Raw genomic sequence first — 24,892 nt, 5'->3', positions numbered from 1 at the left:
GAAACGCACCAGTTTTCGAGTTGGAAAATATCCCTAAAACAACAAGACTCGGCGAGAACGGAAAATTTGTTTGCTGCTTGTCACCTTCGAAAGTTATCTGTGTTCTGGCCTCTACCACTGCTGAAATTTCTAGAGCGTTTCGGTCAGGGCCTACCTAGCTGAATCCAAAAAAAAGGCAAGAAAGCTACAGGGCAGCCACCAGAAAGGAGCTGCCAACTTGCATATTACGGTAAGTTGGTGGGAGCGCTAACGCCGCCCAGTGTTGTGTAATGCGCCACTCTTTTATGCTGCGTGTGTCCTTGCAAAGGCTGCACGTGTCCTTGAAATGCGTCAAGTGGTTCCTGCGAGTCTCTCTTTCTCATCGTCGATTTGCTCTCTCTTTCTGTTCTTTTACGCATTTTACGTAATCACGCCTAAACGTTGTTGTTTTTTATTTGCGTTTCCTTTCCAGCGTAAGCCCCAACTCGTTTTTCATTTGGTTTTATGGCCTGCCCCCACTTCTATTTCCACCCCAAATTCTTTTACATTTCCTTTATAAATTCCGATATGAGCGAGAGCTTTGCGACTTATATATGTAGTTCCTGCCAAAAAACCAGATTATCCTATAAGGCTCTCGCCTTTTTTTTTATCGGCGAAGGACATCTGCATATAAAGGGAATGGGATTGAAAGGATAATCTTTTGCTTTACTTATTTAATGCGAATTTGATTAACCATTGAATTGTGATTTCACATAGGTTAATATCTATAATGAAAAAAACAAACATATTAATATTTTAGAAAGGCAAATTGGCCAATTCTTCGTTTGTTTAGTTAATCAATTCTAATTAGTTAATCAAAATTAAAAACTTTTGATAAAAAACACCTGGTTTATTTTCTACTTGTGTATCAAGTGCTTCCCAAATTAATTAATATGAAAGATATTATGGTGTATTTATTTTAGTATGTTATTTAAAGTTTTAAGAGTTATACGAGAAACTTTTCCTAAAACCTTTGTATTTTGTTTTACTTTTAAAAAGTTTATTCAAAGGAAATTACCTTCTCGATTGAACTTCAACAACATTGGCCAGTTCTTTTAAAGTAAAAGTTGGCCAAAGTTTTTCATTCCGATGGTTGAACATAGCCTTTCCTGGGAACTTTGAAAGCGGATCTCTTGCGAACTGAACCACATAATCTTTTATTTTTCTGTTTGGAAGTCATAAAGAATTGGTTCATTCCCTTTTCTGTTGGCAGTTGATTACTTTTGCGCCGTGCACTCCACGACTCCACGAATAAGTTCACACAAAAAGTTCTCAAAGGCTTCCTCGGCCCCACCTCCGGTTTTTCAATTATGTCACATCATCTGTATTCCACACACCAGCGGAGCTGATGTGCCGCCCCCTTTTTGGCTTCAGTTTATTAATCATTTCTGCCTTTTGTTTATGCCTTGGCATGGCACTAGCATTATACATATATAGGCCAATGAGCCGTATGCCTTTCGTTATGAGCTGCAGCTAGTTCGCATGGCGTTGGTGCCCCAACATCAATTACAGCATAAGTGTAAGAGGAATTGCTATAATTTAATTAATTTGCTTTGTCCTGCTGGCAGAGACATAAAACTTAATGATTAATATTCATCGTGCGAAGCACTCGAAGCCATTGAGTGTAATGAGCCAGCTTTAATGCCCCACCAATCGAACACTTGGCAACACACAACACATACATATGTACATATATATAACGAGTACATAAACCATATACACCATATCAGCTATCCGATTCTCCATGTAGGTCAGCTCTGATGCTCGTTCATTTCTTATCTATCGTTAAGTGCACTTGGTGTCCCTCGACCAAAACTATAAGCAACATATGGGGCACGAAATCCCGAAAAACTTATCAAACTTTGGGACGTTTGTATTGCATTTATAACACTCGGAAACTTGGGAAAGCCAGCACGGAAAAAGGAAATCAATATTTGCGCTGGAAAATAATAAAGCGAATGGAGGAAAACCAGATTAGAAGCGTACATGAGTTTTCCCCTTAAGGGACAGTAAATTGGGGCGCACTTGAAGTGTTTGCCAGATAAGCCAAGTCATAACTACCAAACTACTTTTTCGACTTCCCACTAAGTGTTCTTTGCATTAACGATACATATGTACATAAACAAGTGCCATTAGTCACATCAACAAATTTCTGACCTGCTCTCTCTGAAAATTATAAATATTCATGCGGAAAAAGTGCTTTAAATATGTTGAAATAAAAATGTATCTCGTTTTGTTTGGCTTATTCTGAGTAATTGTGGAAATTTTTGATAAACGACCCAGACTTTCTATGAAATTATAAATGGTGAAAACTATTTTTAGCGCTTGTTTGCTTGAAGACTTGTTTGTTCCACATTTAAAATTTGGCGGATGAAAAACGATGTGTTTTGGCATAGATTTTGTTTGCATTTATAAATATTTTGTAAGATTTATTCAGGCTTATTTTTAACAAAACCAAAACTACAAAACATTCTTTGATTTAAAACCAACTGCCTAAATGTTAGGTGATTACTGCGATTCTCCGGATATGATAAATCCAAATCAACGGCTTTCGCTAACCTATTTAGGCCAATTCCAATTAAACAATTTTATTGTTAATTTCCCAGTTTTATCTACGAAAATTCAATTACCCAAAAGCGGAAATGGGCCAAAAAACCGAAATTAGCCCCGTCACTCAAACTCCGATAAAAGTTCTCAGTTGGTTTACGGATGAGTATGGTTTTAGAATGAATTTTCGCCATTGCCTTTGACTGATTGAGATTAGCTGAAAATTAATGGGAAGGCATCAATCTGGGGCTTACAATAAGCTTAAAAACAATTTCGACAACCAAAAAAAAAACAGTAAGCCGACAACGATGAATTGCATAAATTATTTACAACAATTTACAAATACAAGGCAAGGACTTGCTAAAAATTCCACAGCGTGTCAGATGGAAATTGAAAATGGCCAGTCGAAATGAGGAACTCAAGCTTGACAGGAAAATGCGGACAGACAGGATGGGCGGAAGTGGGCGTGGCCGCCGGTCATGCCAATTAGATATAATCGAAAATCAATGGCCCGATGCTCGAGCTTGCAGCGCAAAGGTCACCAGAAGGTTGATCCCATATGCAAAAAGCGGGGTCAAACCAAACCGAATGACCCTTTCCCCCCCGCAAAGTGAATGTGTGTGGTCCCCAATATTTTCACAGCGTCATCTTTCTTTACTTTGTGGCCCCACGAATAAGTGTTCTGAATTATGCATTGACCACGATTGAAAGTACTTGAGTGGGAAAACCCCTCCACGTAGGGCAAGAAAACTCATTCCAAACCCAATTGCTTCGGTCAGCACAGAATGTTCTAAAGTCATCGAAAAGTAGGACAGTGTAGGTTTGGAAAACTTCTGAAGATGTTGTGTGGTTTTTGACTTAATTGGAAATTTCTGGCAGCTCAAACTTTGGAATTTTCTGTATATGACCTCGTTATATTTGCAATTCAAATAGGGATACATTTAATACTAATATTTATCAAAAAGTATGAGTATATTTAATTGATTCACATTGTTTACATCTTTAGTCATAAATCTTTCGCTTTCGCAATCAATTTTTGCTATGTATATTTACACAAAACGGCTTAAGTGAACGTTTAATTAAATTAAAAATACTTTTTGGCCCTTAATGGCTGAAATGAATTTACTAATTGCCTAAGGCAATTCCCAATTATTTGAAATCCTAAGCACTTTGCTTGCCCTTCAATTCAATTTTAATTTCAGCTCATTCAGAGTTTATTGGTTTTGTATTTATTCAATTTTCGTTGCCTTCATTTGAATTTTATTGGGACATTTTCCGTTGTTTTTTCGTTAGTTCATTAATTTATTTAAAACCATTTAACGAGCCATAAAATAATGTCACCATCAGCGGAGCGATCTCGCCCAGCTTATCTGTGCATTTCCCCATCTATGTGGCATCTTTGTGTGAGTAGCATTTCTTATCAGGCGCGGGCATAAAGATTTTCCCATCATTATGCATGCGGTTAGCTGGGCCATAAAACCATGCTTCAGATCCAACTTCGCCACCGATTTTCCCCTTAGCCCAGTTAACGAGCTGGCCCCAATGGGACTTTGGGCTTCAGCTAATGAGCGACTGGCCAAGCTGACCGCGCAATTTCTTTTGGCCAACTTTGAACTTCGGACAGCCAGTCTCTTTCTTGTCTTTCTTTAACTTTATTTTTGGGTGGCCACATTTGGCTTATTGTTTATTGGCTTTTCCTTCGTCTGGGTCTCTGTGTTTATTATTGTTTACGTTGGCATTTCGTGCGCAATAATGGTATAATATTTGCATTTGTATTGGCTACGTGGCGTATGCGTAATAGTCGTGCCAAAAGAACAGGAAATGGACGGCGGCCATAGTGGCCATTATGGCCATCGGGATATTGCACATTGGCACCCCTTGGCTCCCTGCACTCCGCGTAATTGTTTGTTTGAAAATGTATTGATCTGTATTGTCTGTGGAATGTGGTTCCTTTAGTCAAATGTGTAAAATATTAAGGTGTGATTTCGCAATGTGTATGTGGCTGTTTAACAAATTGCCATGTGCTTGGATTTTTATTTTAAATTTAGATAATATTTTTTATAAGCCATCCATTAATGGTTCTTTGTCATGCTACATATATACTCTTCTATTCCGATTCCTTAGGTTGTACCCATTCGAAATGCTGTGCTTACCACAAGCCTTTGGGAATTGTTTTCCTCCAACTTAGGCACTTTAAACGATTTCGAAGCTCCCTAAAGGAACTTGACTTAAGGGCCAACCTAATTGTTGGCCATTGTTTGGGATTTTGTGCGGTGCAGCGTAAAGTTTTCCCCGAACAGCTGACAACTGGTCGCCTGACTGTTTAGGTTGTAGCTCTTGCTGGCCTGTGACGTCTAACAATTTTCCATTTAAACGGCATTGTCTGTGATGTTTGCAACTCATTCCAGCTGTTCGCCATTGTCAATTATATTTGTATTTGTCTTTCTCAGGCTGAGGGGCCATCGCCTCCCACTACCGATGTTCCCCCGTGTGTGTTTGTTCTGTGTATCTGAAAGATACTTGCAGCATAGCTGCATGTAGCTCGTATTCCTCGGCTAGCCCGCAACATGGCAGTTTTCCCTCGTCTTCTTTTATTTTTCGGTTAATTTACATGACAACACGTTTCGAAAGTCAGTCAACACAGCACAGGAGGTGAAAAGAGATGAGGGACAGTCGTAGTGGCTGGAATAGCCCGCAGAGATGGGGCCATTGTAAAGTAACTTGTAGTTAGATACATTCGCTTGTAAGTTGCAAGTTAACTAGACTGTTACAATGTCGCAGTTGCATGGAGAGCATGGATAGTTCGTGGTAAAAGTGGGGTTGGAAAAACGTAGGGCACTTGCCGCCTTTTTGCGGTTTTTCCCCTTCCCAAAAAAAGAAGGCACAGCCCTCTTGCTTGACTGCTCTTCTGGGCCAAAAGACAATGCTCCAGCCAGCAGTGGCAGCCTCGTTTCCTCACCTTACGGTTACTGCAGCCACTGCAATCGGGGAATTAGCATTCTTATAAATATTTATTCAGGTTTTTCCCATCTTCTCTAGTGTGTATCTTTGGCTCTTTGAACTCCCATTATCGCCCAGCTTGGTGGTAGTGTGTTTGTGTGTGCGCTGTTAATATTTATGATTTATACGTATATCTCTTCAATATTGCCATCTAATTGCCGACTCAAGTTGAACGGGTCCCCAACTTGACTTGCCGACCATGTGATGTCATTTGTTTGTTGTTTCTAGTTGCCTGTTTGGTGAGATCATGGCGCACCCCAAAAGAAAAGCTGCCTACAGATCTGCTAAAGATTCTGTCATGTAATGCTGTTTGAAAGAAAATAAAGAAATAAAGGGGGCAGATCTCAAGGTTCGCCCATCTATTGTTTACGCTCATTGAATCAATCGAACGGCTAACAATCAAGCGTAATATGCGTATTACAGTACAGTCTGACCCAATTAGATATCGTTATCTATTTACTAAGATCTGCCGCTCTAGCTCTGTGGAGTCTAGATCATAGACCTAACTATCGGTGTCTCTACTTACGCTCAGTCTGTATTTTACAATAGTAGCATACTCACATAGTAACCAAAAGTACAGTGAGAAAAATCTTTCTCACTTTTGTGTCATTTCATATAAAGATAATGAACCTATTTGCAAATGCAATGCTTTGACTACGATGATTTTAAGATTAAAGAGAGCATTATATATTTGTTATTCATGAATATATTTCAAACTTTTTCGCTCTGTGTAGCTTGTGTGGCACTTGGCAAGTGATATTGAAGCCTCATTAAGACGGATGTCAAAGTGGGCGGATGGGTGAATGGGCGGGGCAGTGGGTCGCTGTTTGTTTGTGGAATCTGCGCTCGAGCTGTGCTTGTGTCAGTCAGCGAGGCACTGAAGTGGCACGCGCTTGATAACAACACCAAGTTAAGCTCCCAGTCTCCCAGTGTCCCAGTCTCCCGGTTACATTCCCCGGCTCCACGGGACACGCAAACGCCCATTTGAAATGCAATTGAAACCGCCAGAGACAACCAGTGAGTGACAAGACTGCAGATAGCGACAGGCGACAGTGGCTGTGGCTGCAATAGTGATGACGATAGTAGAACAATGAAACAAGTGGGAAAAGTGGTAAAAGTAGGGGCAGTTGCCATACGGAACAACTATCTAGAAATTATCAGGTAAATGCCAGATGTTACACGGTTCTAATGGCCACAAGTGGAGGTAAATGGGTCAGATACGAGGTTCTAATGGGCTAAGTGGGAAAACTGTTGGATATTATCCACATAGCTTTAAACTCAACGTTGTTTAGAAATGACCATTTCTAGTTCTTGCACGAGGTTTGGGTTGCTTATATAACCCTTTTCAACTCTCTTTTACCATTTCTCAGTCCATTTAAATGTCAAAATAGTCGTGTTTGCCCAAATTTAGAAAATTAGGTTAACTAGCCTTATCAACGGCATTTCAGACGTGCAGCTGTCGCTTGCCTGCAAATTTCAAATGCCAAACGTCAAATGGCAACTCCCAAATCCGCCGACTTTCCCACTGCCAACTGTAGGGAAAAACGAGTTGAAATGGAAAATGCATGAAAGGCACAAATTGATAATTGAATTTGGCACAGGCTCAAACTGCAACTGTCAGTTGTTGTTTTGCTGTTGTTTTGCTGCTAATATTGCACAGCATGCGCCAAGTGGGTCAATGTGAGCCGGGGTGACAAGCAAAGTGAAATATATTTATGCACATAGAAAAAAGTACAAAAAACGCACACATCACATGGCGACACAAAATTGAAGCCAATTAGGAGGAAAATGGAAAATATTTGTCAGACAACTGGAAACAAAGTGTCAGTGGAGGTGTTGGAATAAAGAAATTAAGCATGTTGGAAAATCTGGAAAATCTATCAAGAGTCTCTCCGTATTATTAGCTGTTATTCGGCCATTACAGGCCCTAAAATATGTCAAACCGTCTGCGTGGGTGATAAAACTTCGTCGAAACTCAATGATGGGCCACAAATTACCGAAAAGACAGCGTCGCCATCAAAGATATTCGATTTCCAACACTTGACACTCATAAATTTCACAAGAGCTTGCCTGGCGCCCAGGATATTGAAATACATGACCCGAGGGGCAGGCAGGCAAGTCACAAATATTCGTGGATATGCCACATCCAAATCTAAAGTATTGCATGTTCGCACCCATTTCTCCGCTTTCTCCCCATCCACAAATCGCCTGGGCATTCGGTTAATTTAACGGCAATAAAAACATCACGCATACGCCCCGCGGTGCCAGCAGATCCAATAAAACAACTGCCTTGAAATTGTCATCGATGAGAAAGGGAGATGGGGAGATATTCGGTGAGCGATATTCGATTGGTAAAAGTTCAATCGAATGAACAAGAGCAACTGTATATAGATTTGTCTGCTAATTTTGGGAATAATATGGCAAATTAGCTTAAAACTGTTAAATTGAATATCTGAAGTACATAACCTATGTAAATGAGTGTTGACTCTTAAAGAGCTTACAATTTTCTAAGAAAGGGAACCAAAAAGTGTAAATACAAACTCTTAAATTCACTTCAATACCTTGTTTGATATAGATTTAAAATGAGCAAAATATTTTTTTTAATTTTTGTAATTTTTTAGTTGTGAAATTCAAAAAGGCATTGAAGGAGTATGGTCGGGGGGTGTGGGGTGTTGGGCGTTATGCATAAATATGCATCATACATATACATACATATACATACATACATATGTGGGCGAGTTTCGTGTTGCCCCGTTAGCTTTAAGACGCCCACGCCAACACGATCTCTCGCCCCGTCCCGCTCTAACTGACACCACAGCAGCTGCATTCGTAGTATTGCGCAGATTAAAATGAAAACAGAAAATATTTCCCATTCCCGAAATGTTTATATGTCAAAGCGACGCAAAAGAAACGAAAAGCCGTGCAGAGGCGGAGGAGAAAATGGAGCGCAAGGGGGGAAAAATTTGTAAATTTCAAGCGAACTGAGATAAGCTCAAATATGTATGTATGTTTATCTCCCACCGAATTCGAAATTATACGAAATGCTGTTAACGGCACTAATTTTAAACTTTCTTTAAAATTTATTGAATGGCAACATGGTCATTTATAGGATGTGGAATTTTGATGACAAAAGTAGTTCGATAATGTGGTAATTAAAGATTGAAGTTTAAATGATTGAACTCAGAAAACTCTAAATTCGTTTAAATTGATTTTTTCTAAATTTCTATAAATACACAATTTCTTCTTTGAACTTTAAAGACTAGATAAATGTTTTATTGTTACCAATATGGAAATTTTGTTTCACCCTAAATCTTGTAAATTCTAGGAATTCTAAATATGGAATTTAAGCACCATTTCTCCCACATTGCCCACTGTACTTACGTTGGCCTGGCTATCTGCATGATCTAAGCATTATAATGAGCCAGGCAAATGCGCAGGCGTATTTTGAGCGGTGACAAGATTGGTTACAAAACACACACAAAGTGAAAAAGTATTTGGCAAGAAGCTAGAAGGAAAAGCGATCCCCGAAATACAAAGCGGAAAAAACAAAGCAATATTTTTATGTGTCGCGTGGACGCGACAAGCTGCTGTCGTAGCTTTTTTTTTATTATCCGCCAGATATACATCTGGAAATGTTTTACGACCGGACTGCACTTTTTTCGACTGTCGCCATAGATATGGAAAGCGGGGGAATTGAAATTAATTTGCTGCCAGAATGCGGTGGGTGGAAATATGGGAGGAGGAGTGGAATAGATTGTGCATTGCATAATTGTCATTGACATGGAACACACGCAATCTGTCTCCTTCCTCAATTCTATGTAATCTTTGCTGCCAGGTACATGAAAACAGGATTTTGTCCAATTAAAGCGGACATCAATTGTGTGACTTCGTAGATTTGTATGTTTTTCTTTCATTATCCGTAACGAAGCGTTGCGCTTTGTCATTGAAATGCTTCAGCCAGATCTGGAAAAACTGGAGCATGCTACGTTTCGATTGGGGCCTCTTTTTGGGCATACCACCCGTGTGTATACTTCAGTGGATATGGGCAAGGTCATCGGCTTGGATGGGTGGGCTGAACCAATGCCTTGTTGGGCTGGGTGTGTGCAACCAATGGAGCATTTCGATCAGAGCTGCGCACTGCCGTGTTGCCAAACAAAACTAGTTCGGCCTAATGGTCGTGCTGTGGGGTACCGCTTAAATGATTGTTTTCGATAACGAAAAAGGGGAGCAGAGAAAGTTTAATTTGTTGGGGTTAAATAAACTTAATTCGAAATTAATCAAATAGTAGCGGAGTGCTGGAGTTGAATGCATAATGCTACATAAACAGAATGATAGGGAAAATAACTTGTAGTTATGGAAATAACAGCTATGAGTGTGTATTCACAGAATCATTCTTCAATTCCCTCATCAAGCAGCTTTTCACGGGAGATTTGCGGGATTTGGGTATTTGGGGGATTTGCTGACGGCTGCTCAGATGTCACGGCTGCCACTCGACACAGAGAGAATGATACTTGAGGGCTTTGAGCCATTGACTTGCCACTTTGAATAGCACTCGATGCTGACTAATGCCTCTTTTCAATTTCCCCTTGCAGCCTGTGCGTTTCGTTCGTTCCACGCTTGTGACCCGTAGCCCACGTCCACTTTTGTGGCGTGTGCAATCCAGAAGCCGCCAAGACGACTTACTCGATAATGAAGATGAGCTCGCCCAGGATTATGCAGCAGAAACGGAGCAGCAAGTCCTCCAATTCGTCGCGGGTCTCCATGACCACCTCGACGGCGGAGGAGAATCTCATAGAATCGAAGCTCTTCAGCTGGATGCGTCTATTCCGATTCGCCTCGCTGCTCTGCCGCGCCGAGTAACGGAGCTAGTCCTTAAGATCGAAGTACCCTCGATATCCTTTCCGCCTCCCAAGTGAAAAAAAACCCCAAATTTTAAGATATGTAAATGCATATGTCAGATACTCGAACTAGTTGCCGCTTTTCAGTCAAGTTTTCCTATATATAATGAGACACCAACAGAAACACCAAACTATTGTCACCCTAACTTTTCCAGCAATGTAGAGAATAAGCATTACAAAATGAGTAAACAGAAATACCACGCTAAGTTTAAGCTGAAAAGCTAGGAATATCAATCCCTGGGAGTTCAATGTTTAATTTACTGTCCTTTTTGGGAAATCGAAAACCATTTCGTTCAGTTAGCTCTTCACAATTAAGTCAATTTTTAGTGTAAATTCCGTTGCAACGGAATTTCTCGCGCCTTTCGTACCTTTTGTATTGTAATAAGTCAAAAAGAAGATAAGACACATACAAATTGCAAACTACAAGCAAATAAATATTAAATCATAATCCACTTATTGAGTTTATTCGGGTTTATTAGTGATTAAGTTTCGAGAACAGCCGACTACAACACGAGGTATATATATTTTTGTAATTACAACACTGTTTTGCGTGTCACAAAATGAAAATACATACGAGTAGGAGGAACATCAAGAGAATCGTTTATGCAAGGCTATTAACTAGATAAATACATATATTAACTAAAGAAGCGAACAAAAATGCAGTACTAACAATTACAATACCATGTATACATGTAGAGGAATATATTTACACATCAAACTCGAATCGGAGTCTATGCAAATGCGCTTATCCAATAAAGATTAACACTAATTCACAATAGTTATCCAAACCCAGCAATATGAGAAGTGCATTTAACCCAAAGAAGTTGCCAAACGACAGCAATTGTTTTTAATACATTAGCAATGCTAAAACACAATAGTGAAACAATTATCTTTATTTCTGTAAAACCTCAGAACGTACTATAAATCAATGAAATAACTACGACAACAAAGAACAAATACAGTTATCAGAGATTTTCGAAATTCAATTTTACTTATTAATTAGTTAGTAAGCCAAAATGCAACCATGCAACTTGAACATAACGGTAATAACGGTAGTAGCGGTAAATGCCAATACAAACAGAAAACTGTACTAGAACATAGCAATATCACTGCAGCAGATGTTTGTTGAGAAAAATGCAATAAATCGATATCGGTCAATAAATAAAGTCTTTAAGCTGTTGAGTGTTCAATGTAATATATCATTTATTTTGCTTCTTATTTGGTTGGGTCAACCCAAGTCATGGGTAAAAACTTTTATTTATGTTGATTATCAATAAATTTTACATTGTGGGTAACTTTTTTCTTTTAGTAGAAAAGAATAATATTATTTTAACATCATAGAGGCTTGTATTTTTTCAAAAGAAGTTCTATTTGAAAAATGAGCGCGGCTTCTATTTTAAATAAAACGCCTAATCGATAGGTATTCGATAACATAAAACGTGTTTTAGCGGTTAACAGCACATTTTATTGTACAGGGTGTTTCAATTACTTTGGAATGCGATAAGAGTGGAAATAGAATGTGAGCAAGAAAGCTGTTATTGTGTGAAAATGTCTTTCGATCGTAAATATTAAAATTTTCGGAAATGCATAAATGCATTGATGCATTTTTACAGGATTATTACATAATTACGCCTACATAAGCCTATAGGCACGAAAATTTCGAACACGCTCTGCGAACAACCAAAATATCGAATTAATTTAAAGGGCTCTTTCTTTAATGTATGGGCTGGTTTATAGCTAGACCCACTGTTATTCCATTATCTCAAAAACTGTTAATACATTTTTTTTTAAATCTTCCTGAAATGTCCTTCTCCAAAAAGAGCGGAGCCGATTTTTCAATTGCATATTTAATATACTTTCCTGAGTCGTCGTATCTTAGGACGTACATAAAAAGTTAGATCTTTTATTCCCTGGCATTTTTGCATTTTAATTAGAATTCACCTTTTACTTACAAACTACAAAAAAAATAAATAAAACACTTCACCGTGTTCCGAACTCCACTGTTCCGCCATCGACGCTAATTTGACAAACATACGAAAACAAATAAAAAAAAAACATAAAAATGTAGTATTTTTAAAACTGTTTTATGCTACGTATTTTTAAACTGTTTTATTATGTCTTAAGATTCATTTTTCGCTACCAAAAACCAATTTTAATTTATTAAATTAATGAATTCATCTATTAAAAAAAAATATTCTACGATGTATGTTTTCCAAGATATCTATGTTAAACCATAACGATGTTCTCAACAGCTCTTATTGAACATAGGGTAATTAGAGTAATGTTCTTAACAGCACAGTTTAGATAAAACAGGGTGATTACGGTGGCCGAGAAAACCATACGTAAACAATTAATCACAAACTATTTCAGTAAATGGAATCTACGTTAAATAACAAAGGTAGGCCAGTTTATTTGATTATTGCTAGGTAGTTACCTAAATACTCTTCTAGGGCAATGGAGGATATATGCCGAGTTTGCTTGGGAAACCGCGATGGCATGGTCAACATATTCGAAGGCACACCAGGACTGGGTCCTTCAATTCCGGTCATGATTGCCCAGTGGTCCGGCTACGAGGTTGTGAAAGGCGACTCCCTACCGGAACTCATTTGCCCAAGCTGCCTGGAGGATGCGCACATTGAATTCTATAAGCAGCAGACCTCCAAGATAGGCCACCAATTCCTGTCCCAAGTTAAAGTGGAAGACACCGAGGAGAACTCGCAGGATGAGTTTTGGAAGGTTTCAAACTACGCGAGTGGAAAATCAAATTCTAGTCAAGAGATAGATTGCCCAGATAATATAAAAGAAGAAGATTCATATTTAACTGATGAAAGGAATGGACATCAATTCCATCATCTGCAAAAGATCATTGAAACTGGTCAATCAGATGACTATTTTAAAGACGATGAAAATAGCGAAATATCAGTCGGCGAAAATTTTCAATCCGATTCAGATATTAGAGAGGATAAAGCTACTGCACCTGATCTATCTAACTGCCATATTCAAGAGGACAACTTCGGAGATGTAGTTACATCAGAAGACGAAATTGATAAAGCCGATGGAGAGCTCAAATGTGTTGTTAAGACTGATGTTTCAGAACCTTGTATACCAAAGACGTTTTTATTGCGTGACGATAATCATGAACGACCCCACAATTGTTCCCAATGTGGAAAATCCTTTGCGCGCTACTGTAGTTATAGGAACCACCTCAGGACTCACGCCAAAGAAGACATTGACTCTCCTACAGACCATAATCAACATATTGACACATTTCAAAAGACAAAAAAACCTCAAGATCAGAATAGATCACCTTCTAAACGCAACGAACGTGTTAAATCGGCTGGCCGTAAATATACGTGCACATATTGCCCTAAATTTTTTTTGGGAAAAAGTGCTCTTGCAAAACATTTGCGTGTCCACACGGGAGAACGTCCGTACAAATGTAGTCTTTGTCCGAAGGCATATAAGCAAAACGTCGATCTAAAGCGACACATTGTTTCTCACACCACGAGAAAACAATTCAAGTGTAATCTATGCGAAAGTACTTTCTTTAGTAACACCACCTATGAGTTGCACATGCGGAAACATGAGGGAGTAGTGCCTTATAAATGTGACATATGCCAAAGAGTTTTTAAGTTTTATACTGATCTAAAGATACACATCCAATCTCACAACGACGAACTACCATACTCATGCAATCGATGTTCCCAAGCTTATAAGAAATCAAACGATCTTAGAAAACATTTATTGACACACGACCAGGATGCTCAGACTGGCATAAAAGTTCGGAATTTCAAAGAAGTTAAATGTACTCATTGCCACAAGAAGTTTGCGAATAAACATAGATTACAGGTGCATACCAGGATACACACTGGAGTCGAGCCGTATAGATGTGATATCTGCAAAAAGACCTTCAAGTATGCTACATCACTGAAAGTGCACACTATAACTCACACAGGCGAACGACCCTTCGAGTGCGACTACTGCTCAAAGGCTTTTGGTCAACAAATCGATTTATATCGCCACATCCGGATCCACACGAGGGAAAGACCCCACAAGTGTAACCAGTGCGAGAGCGCCTTTATGAGACACTCTCGCCTCAAAGCACACCTTCTTGTGCACTCGGAGGAAAGGCCGCATAAGTGCACCCAATGCCAAAAGCGATTCAAGGTGTCGTCAAGTCTTAGTCGGCACATGAGGACTCACACGGGCGAGAAACCCTATAAGTGTGATCATTGTCCGAAGGCTTTCGCAGATGCCAGAACTCTTAGGAACCACATCCAGAATCATTTGGGAAAATAACTTTGAATTACGACCCGTGGTTCTTATGTTGCACAAGTGAATGTAAATAAAATGTTTCACGAGTTAGATAGCTGGTAACTAAATAAATATAATATATTTACACGTGATATTGATTTTTTTAATTCAACGAAATAATTTATGTTTTTTGCAAAATAAAATATAAAAAAATATTTAACAAAATGAAATGGTATATTAATTTCTTACAAGCTCTATTATATTTGATAAGCTTTTCATACTAGGATCAATAATTTTGGAGAAAGCGATTGCTATGCATCGATAAGTGTCCGATTTTAAGAAAATAACGTGACAGTTCGATTACACACAAATGACATTTCTGGAACAGGGTCGATTAAAAAATAAGGTCAGAGGTAAAATAGCACCGTTTTCGCCTACATTTTAAGTTATTTTATTAATTACCGTTTCTATTAAAGAGGTATGTATGAAAATTATGTTAATGGTTCGTTCAAATGTACATGATTTGTAGTTTTTATAGACATGGAAGCTATATGTCGCATTTGCTGGTCGGACCACGACGAACTGGTCAATATATTCGATGAAATGCCAGGACCTGGACCCTCGATTCCGGATATGATTGCCCAGTGGTCCAAGTATCCAGTTTTTAAAGGGGACTTCTTTCCCGAACATATTTGTCCAACTTGTCTGGAAGATGTGAAGACTAAATACAAGGTGCCAATGACCTTAAATTCCCCAAGGATCGAACCTGCTGATTTTGATGATACCGAAGAATCAAATTACCATGCTCAAGAACAAACCTATTGCTCTAGTCTGCAAACTAAAGATGCGCTTGGGGACCATATTGATTCGGATTCGAATGACAAGAAAGACACTTGTGTAAAACAACATAAATGTAATGACTGCTTAAAGGCCTTCCGGTTCAAAAACCAACTTACAATGCACATTCGGACTCATACGGGAGAGCAGCCGTACCAGTGTCCACTCTGCTACTGTGCGTTTAAGCAAAAACACCATCTTCTACGACAAATGATCGTTCACACAAGGAAGGACCATACAAATGCTTTATATGCCAAAGGGCCTTTAAGAGACAATCTCTTCTCGAAACTCAAAATTGAATTCACTACTGATCTGTGCGTGGAAAATGGAATTCAAACATGCCCTCCTATTTCACACAACACTCCGTGATTTAATATATATATAATATATAGTATAATATAAATAAATAATAAAAAAAACTTTTTTACTCAAAATCGCATAAGATTTATTGTTCGATAACATTTAAACTAGTTTTCAATACTCGACATTTGCTTTAAAATTCAACAAAATTAAAATAGAAGGAGAGCCCTCCTTAATTATTGCTACATAACGTACTCGTAAACAATGCAATGAATTAAAAATAAGTTAGCACACTTAGAAGTTTAGATGATTCTGATCGAAGGTGATGCATGAGTTGCTCCTACAGGCTAGACAAATGTAAATATAACCGAATACAAGAGAGGTTTTTAAGGTCGAATGAAACTAAAAGCTAAGGCACCGAATTTGTAGCAATCGCAATCGGCCAAGTGGTGGGTCCTTTTAGCACGATATCCTCCAGGGCGTTTTTGATCTTGATAAATCGTCGTTTAAACTCCAAGCCGCAACCCTTTGACAGCCGGCAGTCAACAAGAATCTTGCCATCCATCTCTATAATGTGCGCCTTGAAAACCAATCGCAGCTTATTCCGATCGACAGTGGAAACGGTGACCACTCCGTCGTCACCGAACTTGCACGTATAACCACCCAGTCTTTCGATGGTTCCCACCAATCGCTTGATAGTGTCATCCCATCGCGTGGTCACAAAGAATCGGGTCATTCTCCTCACCAAACGCTGGAAATAGTTCTGGGAAGCGTTCTGCGTTTGGTTCATCTGGGTAGCCAGTAGGAGATCATCCAGCAGAGCTGGTTGCGAGAAGGAGTAACTGAGCCGAGCCTCCTGTGCCAACGCCTGGCGATCGCCTCCATCCTCCTTGGAGCGACCACTGCCCAGTCTGACATTAAAGTCATCGTCGCTGCGCATTGTGGGCATGGGTTGAGAGCAGTAGTTCCGGGAGATGGAGTCATCCAGGCCATTGCTCAAGTGGGCACTAGACTGCAGACGCTGCCTCTTAGCCTTTGGCGAGCATATCTCCAGGGCAGCCGCCGAGTCCACCAGGTCATAGGAACGTTCTGAGGAAAAGAAAATGTTGTTTAGCATTAAAAATGTAATAGTCTAAAGCTCTTAAATAATAATAACATTAAGAACAATTAACGCTAGAAAAGTAAATTATACCAAATAAAATCAACTCAAGCATAATGCAGAAACCATTTGGTTTTTGGTAATAAAGCTCTATGGAATACTTATACACCATACAGCTAAAATCACCAAAGAGCAAATAATATGCAAACAAAAGAGAAACATATAAGTTTAAACAAATTTAACAATAAATGTAATAATAAATAGCAATAACTAAACATGGCTTAATTTGTTTCCGACGATTGATCTGCACAAGCCAATGCTTTGGTAATCTAGCTTTATGAAGTAGTTTAAATCTATCATACAGCTAAAGCGCCAAAGCAATGGTAAGTCAGCTACACTCTGAGGCACTCATTTCAATGTAATTCACTGGTACTTATCACTTTATTTGTAGATTATGTCCCACTGGCAGCACAGGCACAGAGTGACCCCCAAAATGTCAAAGGCATTGAGAGTCACTAAGTACCTGAGCCATCGAGTGGACTTTTAAACTATTCACTGATTTAAACACACTAAAGTCACCACTAAATAACACATACCATTGTCTGCAAACTGCATGTTGCACCATTTGTGATCCAGGGTTTTCTCCAAGGTCAAACGCGTCCCCGGACTGGTGGCCAGCAGCTTGCGAAGCAGCGAAATAGCCAAGGTGTCCAGTTTGCTCCAAGGAGTCTGCAGTTGCCAGTGATCGTTATCCCTCCAGTTGGTGAACTCCGTGCAATTGGTGGACGGCTGATCCCAGGGCAGCTCTGCAACACAACATATGCCATATTATTTGAATGGATTATTTGCAAGCATAGACGAATTACACGAAAGACACATGAATTGACTTGGCAAGCGGGTGAAATATCATTAATCATTCCTGTATTTGTGGCTGTTTTGGGTTGGTGCGTTGTTAAGCAATTTAAGCTGGAGCTTTGGTATAAAAGCTTTAGATGATATACAATGTGCGTGAAACAATCTACAGCTAGAATACCAAAGAAACAGCAAAAATGATAAATAGTGCAAGAGGAGAAATGTGAGCAAAGAACCGAAAAAAAAAATGTGGGCGAGTACATAATGCATGATGAGCTGATTGATTTCCGTAAATGCGAGGCTACATCGATGGCGATGCTCTGGAATTTATGCTTTCATTCTCTTTCACTGTTTTCTGTTTGTTGTTATAAGGTAGTGCACAAAAATCACGCAAAATAATGCAAAATTAAATAGCGGAAAATGCATTAAACGGAGCACATGTAAAGCAATCTCGCACCGAAATCACACTTACCACCCGCCAGCATTGTGACCAATATAACACCGCACGACCAGAGATCCGCCGGCTGGGCGTGATATGCCTTCTGGAGCACCTCGGGAGCCACATACGGCAAGGTGCCGCAGCGTTTGTCCAGCAGTCGCTCCTTGCCCTTGCACCTGATCCATGGTAATGACGTGATCACAACCAGATCGCAGTCGTCGTTAATTGCGAGAAAGAAGGGAAAAGAGAGCATAAGGAATTGAGAATAAGTTTTGGGCTTCTGTAAGTCGTTACACTGAGAGAATAGCACATGACTTTAGGACAGTATGAACTCACTATATAATGGCCCTAGAAAATAAATATTCGGCTAACAAATATATGGTATCCCATTAAAATATGGTGCAAAATATGGTTTTTGGAAACACCTTAATATAAAATATAAAACAGTTTCATTGATTAAGAAAATATTAAAATTATATTAAGAAGCTAAAGCTGATTAATCAGCGAAACTAGACACACTTTTCTATGTAGATTTATGGTTTAAATATATGCTTTGGTACCAATCTTATAATTGCATGCTTGTTGTTTTCCTTACAACTATTTTTAACTTTCTAATGCAGACCGGCTAACGATTTAAATTAGTTTTCGCTTAGCTGAAAACTAAAAACCACCAGGGGCATGTTTTGTTTGGATGCTGTGCCCGCAGCGCTTTCAATTAACTATTCTCCTTGTCGGTCAGTTGTGTGCAGAAAAACTTTTCACTACCGGTTAGCCATCGTTAATGGATTTTGTACGTTCGCACGCAGAGTGGATTTAATTTATAATATTTAAATTGCTAAATCGGATGCTATTTAAATAAATGCTATTTTAGTCGAATCTCTGATATACATTTAGGTATCCTTCTTTGCCTTATAATTGGAATTATTCTATAATGTTGTACCTAATACCTAAACATAGTAGCCATGCCAAAGTCCGATATTTTCACGTTGTCATGCTCGTCAAGCAGCAGATTTTCCGGCTTCAGATCCCGATGAGCGATCCCACGCTGATGCAGGTAATTGAGTCCGGACAGGAGCTGTGTAAAATACCTCTGAGCCTCATGCTGCGGCATTCCCACGTCGGGTTCTGCAAAAGAATAAAGAAACAAATAAACGTTTTAAAGCCTGCATGCTGCATACAATTGAGAGATGTCAGATCAAAATGCAAAAAAAAAAAGAAAAAACATTTCGCAGAAATTGAATTACAATTTTCGACACATTTTGCAATGCAATTTATACAGGTATGTTGAACAATACCCTCCCCTTTTATGCATACATTTATTTGTATTTTCTTTATGGATATTTTTCAGCGGAACTGAACTTTTGGAAAATGGGAAAAATGTGCAGCCGACCAACAACATTGGAGGAAAGGTGAAAAACAAATGCAATTCTGATGCGCGTGTGTGTAAAGGATTTATGAGCTTAGCCGGTTGCACCTACTTTCACGGAACAACGAAAGGCCCAGGATGAAACAGCCGCAGCACAATCAACAGTTTTATGCAATTTTAATCAAGGCCCGAGCGCAAACAATGTCAAAATGCTTGTTTAGTTGTCAGGTTTACCTGTTGGTTAGGTAGACAACAAATATAAAAGGCCACTTAACTTCTGGCTGTCTGTCTTGAAGTCACTATGCAACATAGGAATATATTTTACTTTAAGAATTAAGGAAGCTCGTCTCATAAAGAGATAGTTCTCTAGTACTGGGAGTACTAATACGAAAAGCTTTAAAGTTTTCTTAGCTCGCCAGCCACTTTGGCGAAAGAGTGCCACTCGGAAGTGCATCGAAATAGTCAGACGAAAGGAGAAACAATGGAAGTCACAAGGAAGAGAAGGCCAGGCCATCGCCTGGGGTTAGCAATAGCTAGACAGATTGTATTTCCTATGCCTTTCACCTGATTGACTGTCAAAGGCAGCCGCATCCTGCAAGCGATATCAAACATCATCATCTCATTTCCCCCATCCATCCGCCTCTCATCGATTTTACCTTTAACCCTCTTGTTTCTGCTCTTGACTCTAGCACTTTTGTCGGGGCGGTTCAAAGGTGAACAGGGAAAGCAATATTATGTTTATAAAATTTGCATCGAGTTGATGGAATTTGCCATTTTGATTGAATAAATTTTACATTTGTGGAGTGAAACTTTTATAAAAAGCGGGAAGAGTACTTTGAAACAGAATATATTCTTATAACTTTGGTACCTATGTTGCTTTTAATAACAATATGCTCTTATTCAATATATGCTATTTTTCCACAAGGTATAATTTGGATTTTAACTTGACGCTATTGCTACTTGCTATTTTTTCACAAGGTGTAATTTCGATTTTAATTTGATGAAAAACGGACATATAGCTGTCAGTAGAACAGTTAAAAACAGTTTCTATAACCAACAATAAACGCTTTTAAATGTGAAAAATAAGCACTATAAAAGAAATTAGTATTCCTTCCTGTTTTACCAATTCGAACGAAAGAATCGGTAAGCAGAAACTCAAGTAATTATTTTAAGCAGCTTTAGTTTCTATCGAGTTTTTCTCGCACGTTTTTTATATTACCCCCTTTTTTCACTTTGGTTTCTTCTTGTCACTCTCAACGTGTAAAACCTTTAATGTTGATTTTGCAGGAGATAAAGATGGGCTGGTGTGCCACGCCCACGTCTATAAGCCCAGCCCCAATCTGTGGCCCCCATTCCATGGTGCCCATTGTTTGCAATTCATTTATCATGTGGCATGTTGGCGCCATTTGCACAACTCTTTGGCCACAGGTAAAATTAAACGAAGGCAAGTGCATCATGCACTCAGGAAAACAATTAATTAAAATGTTCATTTACAAAAATTTGGATGCAATTTTTCGAATGTTAATCTGGTTTCTTTTGAGAATTGCAAGGAAATGTACGTATCTACACTTTTAGCATGAGTATTCTCAAATTCACAACGCTTTTCTTTCAGTTTCTGTATGCAAAGGCTTATATGCTAAAGGATAAACCGAAATATTGACTGACTTTAAGTTTGAGTAGCGCACAAATATAAACGTCGAACTGAAAAAGTATAAATTTGCATACATGAAGCCGAGAAAATAAGATGAAAGCAATAAAATTGCTGGCCGTCAGTAACATTTTAGCATAATTAAATGCATTTCACTGAGTGAGAGAGAAGCATTCCCACCCAAGCAGTACAAAAATTATGCAAGGCAATGGAAATGAGGGAAATTACTCGAAAATTTCATTTGTAATTGAAGCATAATTTATGTCGAACCCCCTGCTCAGATTGAGCGAGTGGCCAAATCGGTTGCGAATCTATAAGCCCCCCAATTCTCTCGCCCTCTTGATACCCCGCTTTTCATCTCGCCATTTGGCGTACAAGCTTAATGAATGCGTTTCTGTGCAAACAGACAATTAAACTCTCGCACACACGCACGTTCGTAGTCGAGGACATCTGGTTGCATGTGTGCATCTCCATTATGTTTCATTTGCATATTGAACCTATTTATGGCAGCCATTCATTGCACTCGGCCCCCCCTCTCCATCTTCCACTACCACCTCTTCCCTTACCAATTTAATATCCTGGCTGGGAAAAGGATGTTTTGTTGCCCAACCAACAGGCGCTAGACCGCTAAAATCGAAAGCAGAGATGCAAGCGTGATATCCAATGATGATCTGATTTCGTGAGTGGCCATATGATTGGCGATGGAAGTGGTCGTGCACTTCAATGCTTTTCTTTAACAAACAATTTTTCCATAATTTTGGGTAAATTTCAAAGTGAGTTTGTAAGTAGAAAACCATAAGCATTTTGGTAACTAACTGGAATAAAATGTGCATGTATGCAGTAGTAAAATAAAATATTTTATAAAATGCCATAATGGCGTTCGTTTAATTGACTGCATTTAACTTGCTCATTCAGCTGTCATCACAATATATTTGATTTACAGAAAAATATCTGACAGCCAATTATCAGTAAGGGAGTCAAATTTTATTTACTGATATAACTGAATTTATCTGACAGGATGTTAATTGGTGTTAAGTGGAATAAAAGCATACTTCGTTGGCTAAACTAAACACTTTGCTCAATAGACTCAAGTTGAGAAGTTGAACTAAAATCGCACCATACTTATTGATAAATATTTAAAGCCATTAGGTTCGCAGTGCCCATCACTCAGACTTCGCAACATCTCTAGATATCATTAAAAATGGCTTAGCAACCGGGGACTAAATATGGCTGCCACATTGATTATTACACCAGCTCCCCATGCAACATCCCCTGCGGAGAGGGCGGAGCAAAATGATGATGATGGTGATTGGGAATAGGCGAAATCGGGGGTGGACCAGCACCAGGACCAGAATGAGTGGTGGCAATCAATGCAAGGACGCCACTTCCATTAGGGGCAATCTCTCTTCGTTTCCATACTCGCTGCTCTTCTGCTGACCTTTTGCCAAGCTGTTAATATTTATGAAAATGCCACGAGCTTGGCACCTACTGTCCCCCCAATTTTCCCCTTTCCCCGCATTTCCATTTCCCCCCCGCCCATGCATTTGGCAAATTGTCATTGCAAAAGAGACAGAAAGCTGGCGTAATCAAGATACGTATCTTGTCAGTCTGATTTGTCGCTCCCGCTGCTGCAGAAATATAAATGTGTGTGTGTGTGTGTTCCACTTCGATTCACCGGATGGCAGGACGAACTTCAAGTTGGACCCACAAAAGTACAACAAAACCGTAGCACAACGCTGTCAGCAGTCGGTTTGTTTGTCCGTCGTCTGCCAGTGCTCGCATCGCATCGCGTCGCATATTGGCATATTTGCCCCGTCTGGCCGACGTCTATATGACTATGTGGCATCTGCGCCAAACCGCTGGCTCCACCTATCTCATTTACGACTTGGATGAGTTTCGGATGTGGGATGCCAGCACGGAGGCAGGAATAGTAATGAACCATAAACAGAAGCATTCTTATCCAATCATATTCGGAATAAAGAGCTGATAGAAAACCAATTTTAAAAGACGTATAAATGGTAATGTTCTTAAACGTACGTGGGTTAGGCAAGTCTTTAAGTGCACAGAGTTAAGCTATTTAAAGTTGTTTGCTTTTATTATTACCTCTTATAATCGCCATTTGCTAACGAGATTTAAACCATATTCTTAACTATTTCAAAGCACGCTTTGGGGGATCATTTTATTTATTGGATTTCTGTGGTCGACAACTTTTATGCCGCATAGTGGCTTACAGCAAGTTGAGTGGCCAACAAACTTTAAGTAGCTCCTCCGTCAAGAGGTTTTTGCTTTGATAAAAAGCTCAGTTGGTGCTGACTCGGACAACAATTGGGGCTGATTTAGTTAGCTACAGAGCCATATACCATCAAAAAAATAAAGGTAGTATGGTTCGTGAATCATTTTCACGCTTTTAGAAATATAAACCACCGTATTGCAGTTTATTACCCCAACCTCTACAATTTTACACAATTTCAACTTTAATTTTAAAAACTTTGTTGTTATAAGTAAGTAAATTAGCAAGCAAAGCAACTTTCGCTTACAAAAGTTTAATAACGCGTTAGCAGTTCAGTTCACTTGGACTGAAAATCATACTTATATAAATTAAATTCGAACTCACCTATTCGATCGAATAGCTCTCCGCCGGCGGCGTATTCCAGGAATATGTACTCCACGCTGCCCTGCGAACGTTTGCCGAAAAATCGGAGGATATGCGTATCCTGGAGCATCTTCTGTATGCAGACCTCCTTTCGCACCGAGTTCGCTGCATCCGGATGTTTTTTTAGATCCACCATTTTCATGGCCACAGCCTCGCCAGTCTGCCGGTTGATTAGTAGCTTCACCCTGCATCCAAATATCGGATATAGTTCGGGGATTAGTAACGGATATACGACCGCTGCAGGACGAACTGCAACTGCAGCTGCAACGCTGGTGTCTGTGTATCGACTGTTCTCCGTCCGGGTGCATTGAGTGCGCCGTATGCCGTCTGTCTGTCGTTAGTCGTACTCCCGTATTCCTCGAATTCCCCGGACCCGGACACCGGGGACATGCGCACTGTGGAGTCCCTTAAAAAAAAGGGGCAGCGCAGCGGGTGCTTTCGGGATGAATGTATACAGCGAATACGCCGGAAAAGTGCGTTTCACTAAGCACTTCTTCTTTTTCGTGCTGCTCTGCAGCATTTCCGGTTTATTGACTTCCACACACACACACACACATACAGAGGCACCACAAAACACGGACTTGCGAATTTGTATCATAAAATAAAATTCATTGCATCTCAATGTCATGGGTATTTTAAAGTCTTTAAAACCCTTGGACCACCATCGTTAAAAAAAAGTTTTTTAAACTTGAAGCTGAGTAATTATTAATCTGAGCGTATAAGGTCTTTAATGGTCTTATGGTCTGTGATGGCATTTGTAATTATATATGTATGTAGTTCGGAGACACTCACTCGCCGTAGGCACCTTCGCCCAGAGTTTGGGCCAAAGTCCATCCCTCGACGAACTCCCTGGTGGCCGCAGGACCTGTTCCCGCTTCCGTCAGCGTCGCAGCCATGGTGTGCTGCCTTTTGCAACCAACAGAAAACTACGCTTGCAGTTGCGCCTTAGTTTTGTTGTTCTGTGCTGGCTAGTGTTGATGG

The 24,892-nt window shown here is 39.5% G+C and overlaps 3 protein-coding genes across 3 annotated transcripts; 2 read left to right on the top strand and 1 right to left on the bottom strand.

Moving 5' to 3' along the window:
* Positions 1-86: 86 nt before the first annotated feature.
* On the top strand, positions 87-11,658 carry LOC27206501. Its single transcript, XM_016178195.3, has 2 exons — positions 87-229; positions 10,158-11,658. Exon 2 carries the CDS (start codon positions 10,255-10,257, stop codon positions 10,423-10,425), a length of 171 nt encoding a protein of 56 aa, XP_016025195.1. The 5' UTR covers positions 87-229; positions 10,158-10,254; the 3' UTR covers positions 10,426-11,658.
* Positions 11,659-12,734: 1,076 nt separating this feature from the next.
* LOC27208182 (zinc finger protein 14) lies at positions 12,735-16,239 on the top strand. Its single transcript, XM_044922445.1, has 3 exons — positions 12,735-12,861; positions 12,914-14,757; positions 15,247-16,239. The coding sequence occupies exons 2-3, from the start codon at positions 12,918-12,920 to the stop codon at positions 15,921-15,923; spliced, it is 2,517 nt and encodes an 838-aa protein (XP_044778380.1). The 5' UTR covers positions 12,735-12,861; positions 12,914-12,917; the 3' UTR covers positions 15,924-16,239.
* LOC6732538 (serine/threonine-protein kinase grp) lies at positions 15,975-24,835 on the bottom strand. Its single transcript, XM_016180225.3, has 6 exons — positions 24,704-24,835; positions 23,873-24,096; positions 19,192-19,369; positions 18,278-18,420; positions 17,550-17,759; positions 15,975-16,943 (listed from the first exon to the last, which is right to left on the bottom strand). Exons 1-6 carry the CDS (start codon positions 24,805-24,807, stop codon positions 16,264-16,266), a joined length of 1,539 nt encoding a protein of 512 aa, XP_016025191.1. The 5' UTR covers positions 24,808-24,835; the 3' UTR covers positions 15,975-16,263.
* Between the last annotated feature and the right edge of the window lie 57 nt (positions 24,836-24,892).

The sequence above is a fragment of the Drosophila simulans genome, chromosome 2L (assembly GCF_016746395.2).
Source record: "Drosophila simulans strain w501 chromosome 2L, Prin_Dsim_3.1, whole genome shotgun sequence".
In the NCBI taxonomy this organism is placed as follows: domain Eukaryota; kingdom Metazoa; phylum Arthropoda; class Insecta; order Diptera; family Drosophilidae; genus Drosophila; species Drosophila simulans.
The sequence above is the reverse complement of the archived record's forward strand: the minus strand, read 5'-3'. Positions and strand labels throughout refer to the sequence as shown.

Coding starts and splice junctions, on each gene's coding strand:
- LOC6732538 (XM_016180225.3), bottom strand. CDS start 24,807: ATGGCTGCGACGCTGACGGAAGCGGGAACAGGTCCTGCGGCCACCAGG. Junction 19,370..23,872: donor AGAGCTATTCGATCGAATAG/GTGAGTTCGAAT, acceptor ATTCTTTTGCAG/AACCCGACGTGGGAATGCCG. Junction 17,760..18,277: donor GGTCACAATGCTGGCGGGTG/GTAAGTGTGATT, acceptor GTTGTGTTGCAG/AGCTGCCCTGGGATCAGCCG.
- LOC27206501 (XM_016178195.3), top strand. CDS start 10,255: ATGAAGATGAGCTCGCCCAGGATTATGCAGCAGAAACGGAGCAGCAAG.
- LOC27208182 (XM_044922445.1), top strand. CDS start 12,918: ATGGAGGATATATGCCGAGTTTGCTTGGGAAACCGCGATGGCATGGTC. Junction 14,758..15,246: donor CATCCAGAATCATTTGGGAA/AATAACTTTGAA, acceptor CATGATTTGTAG/TTTTTATAGACATGGAAGCT.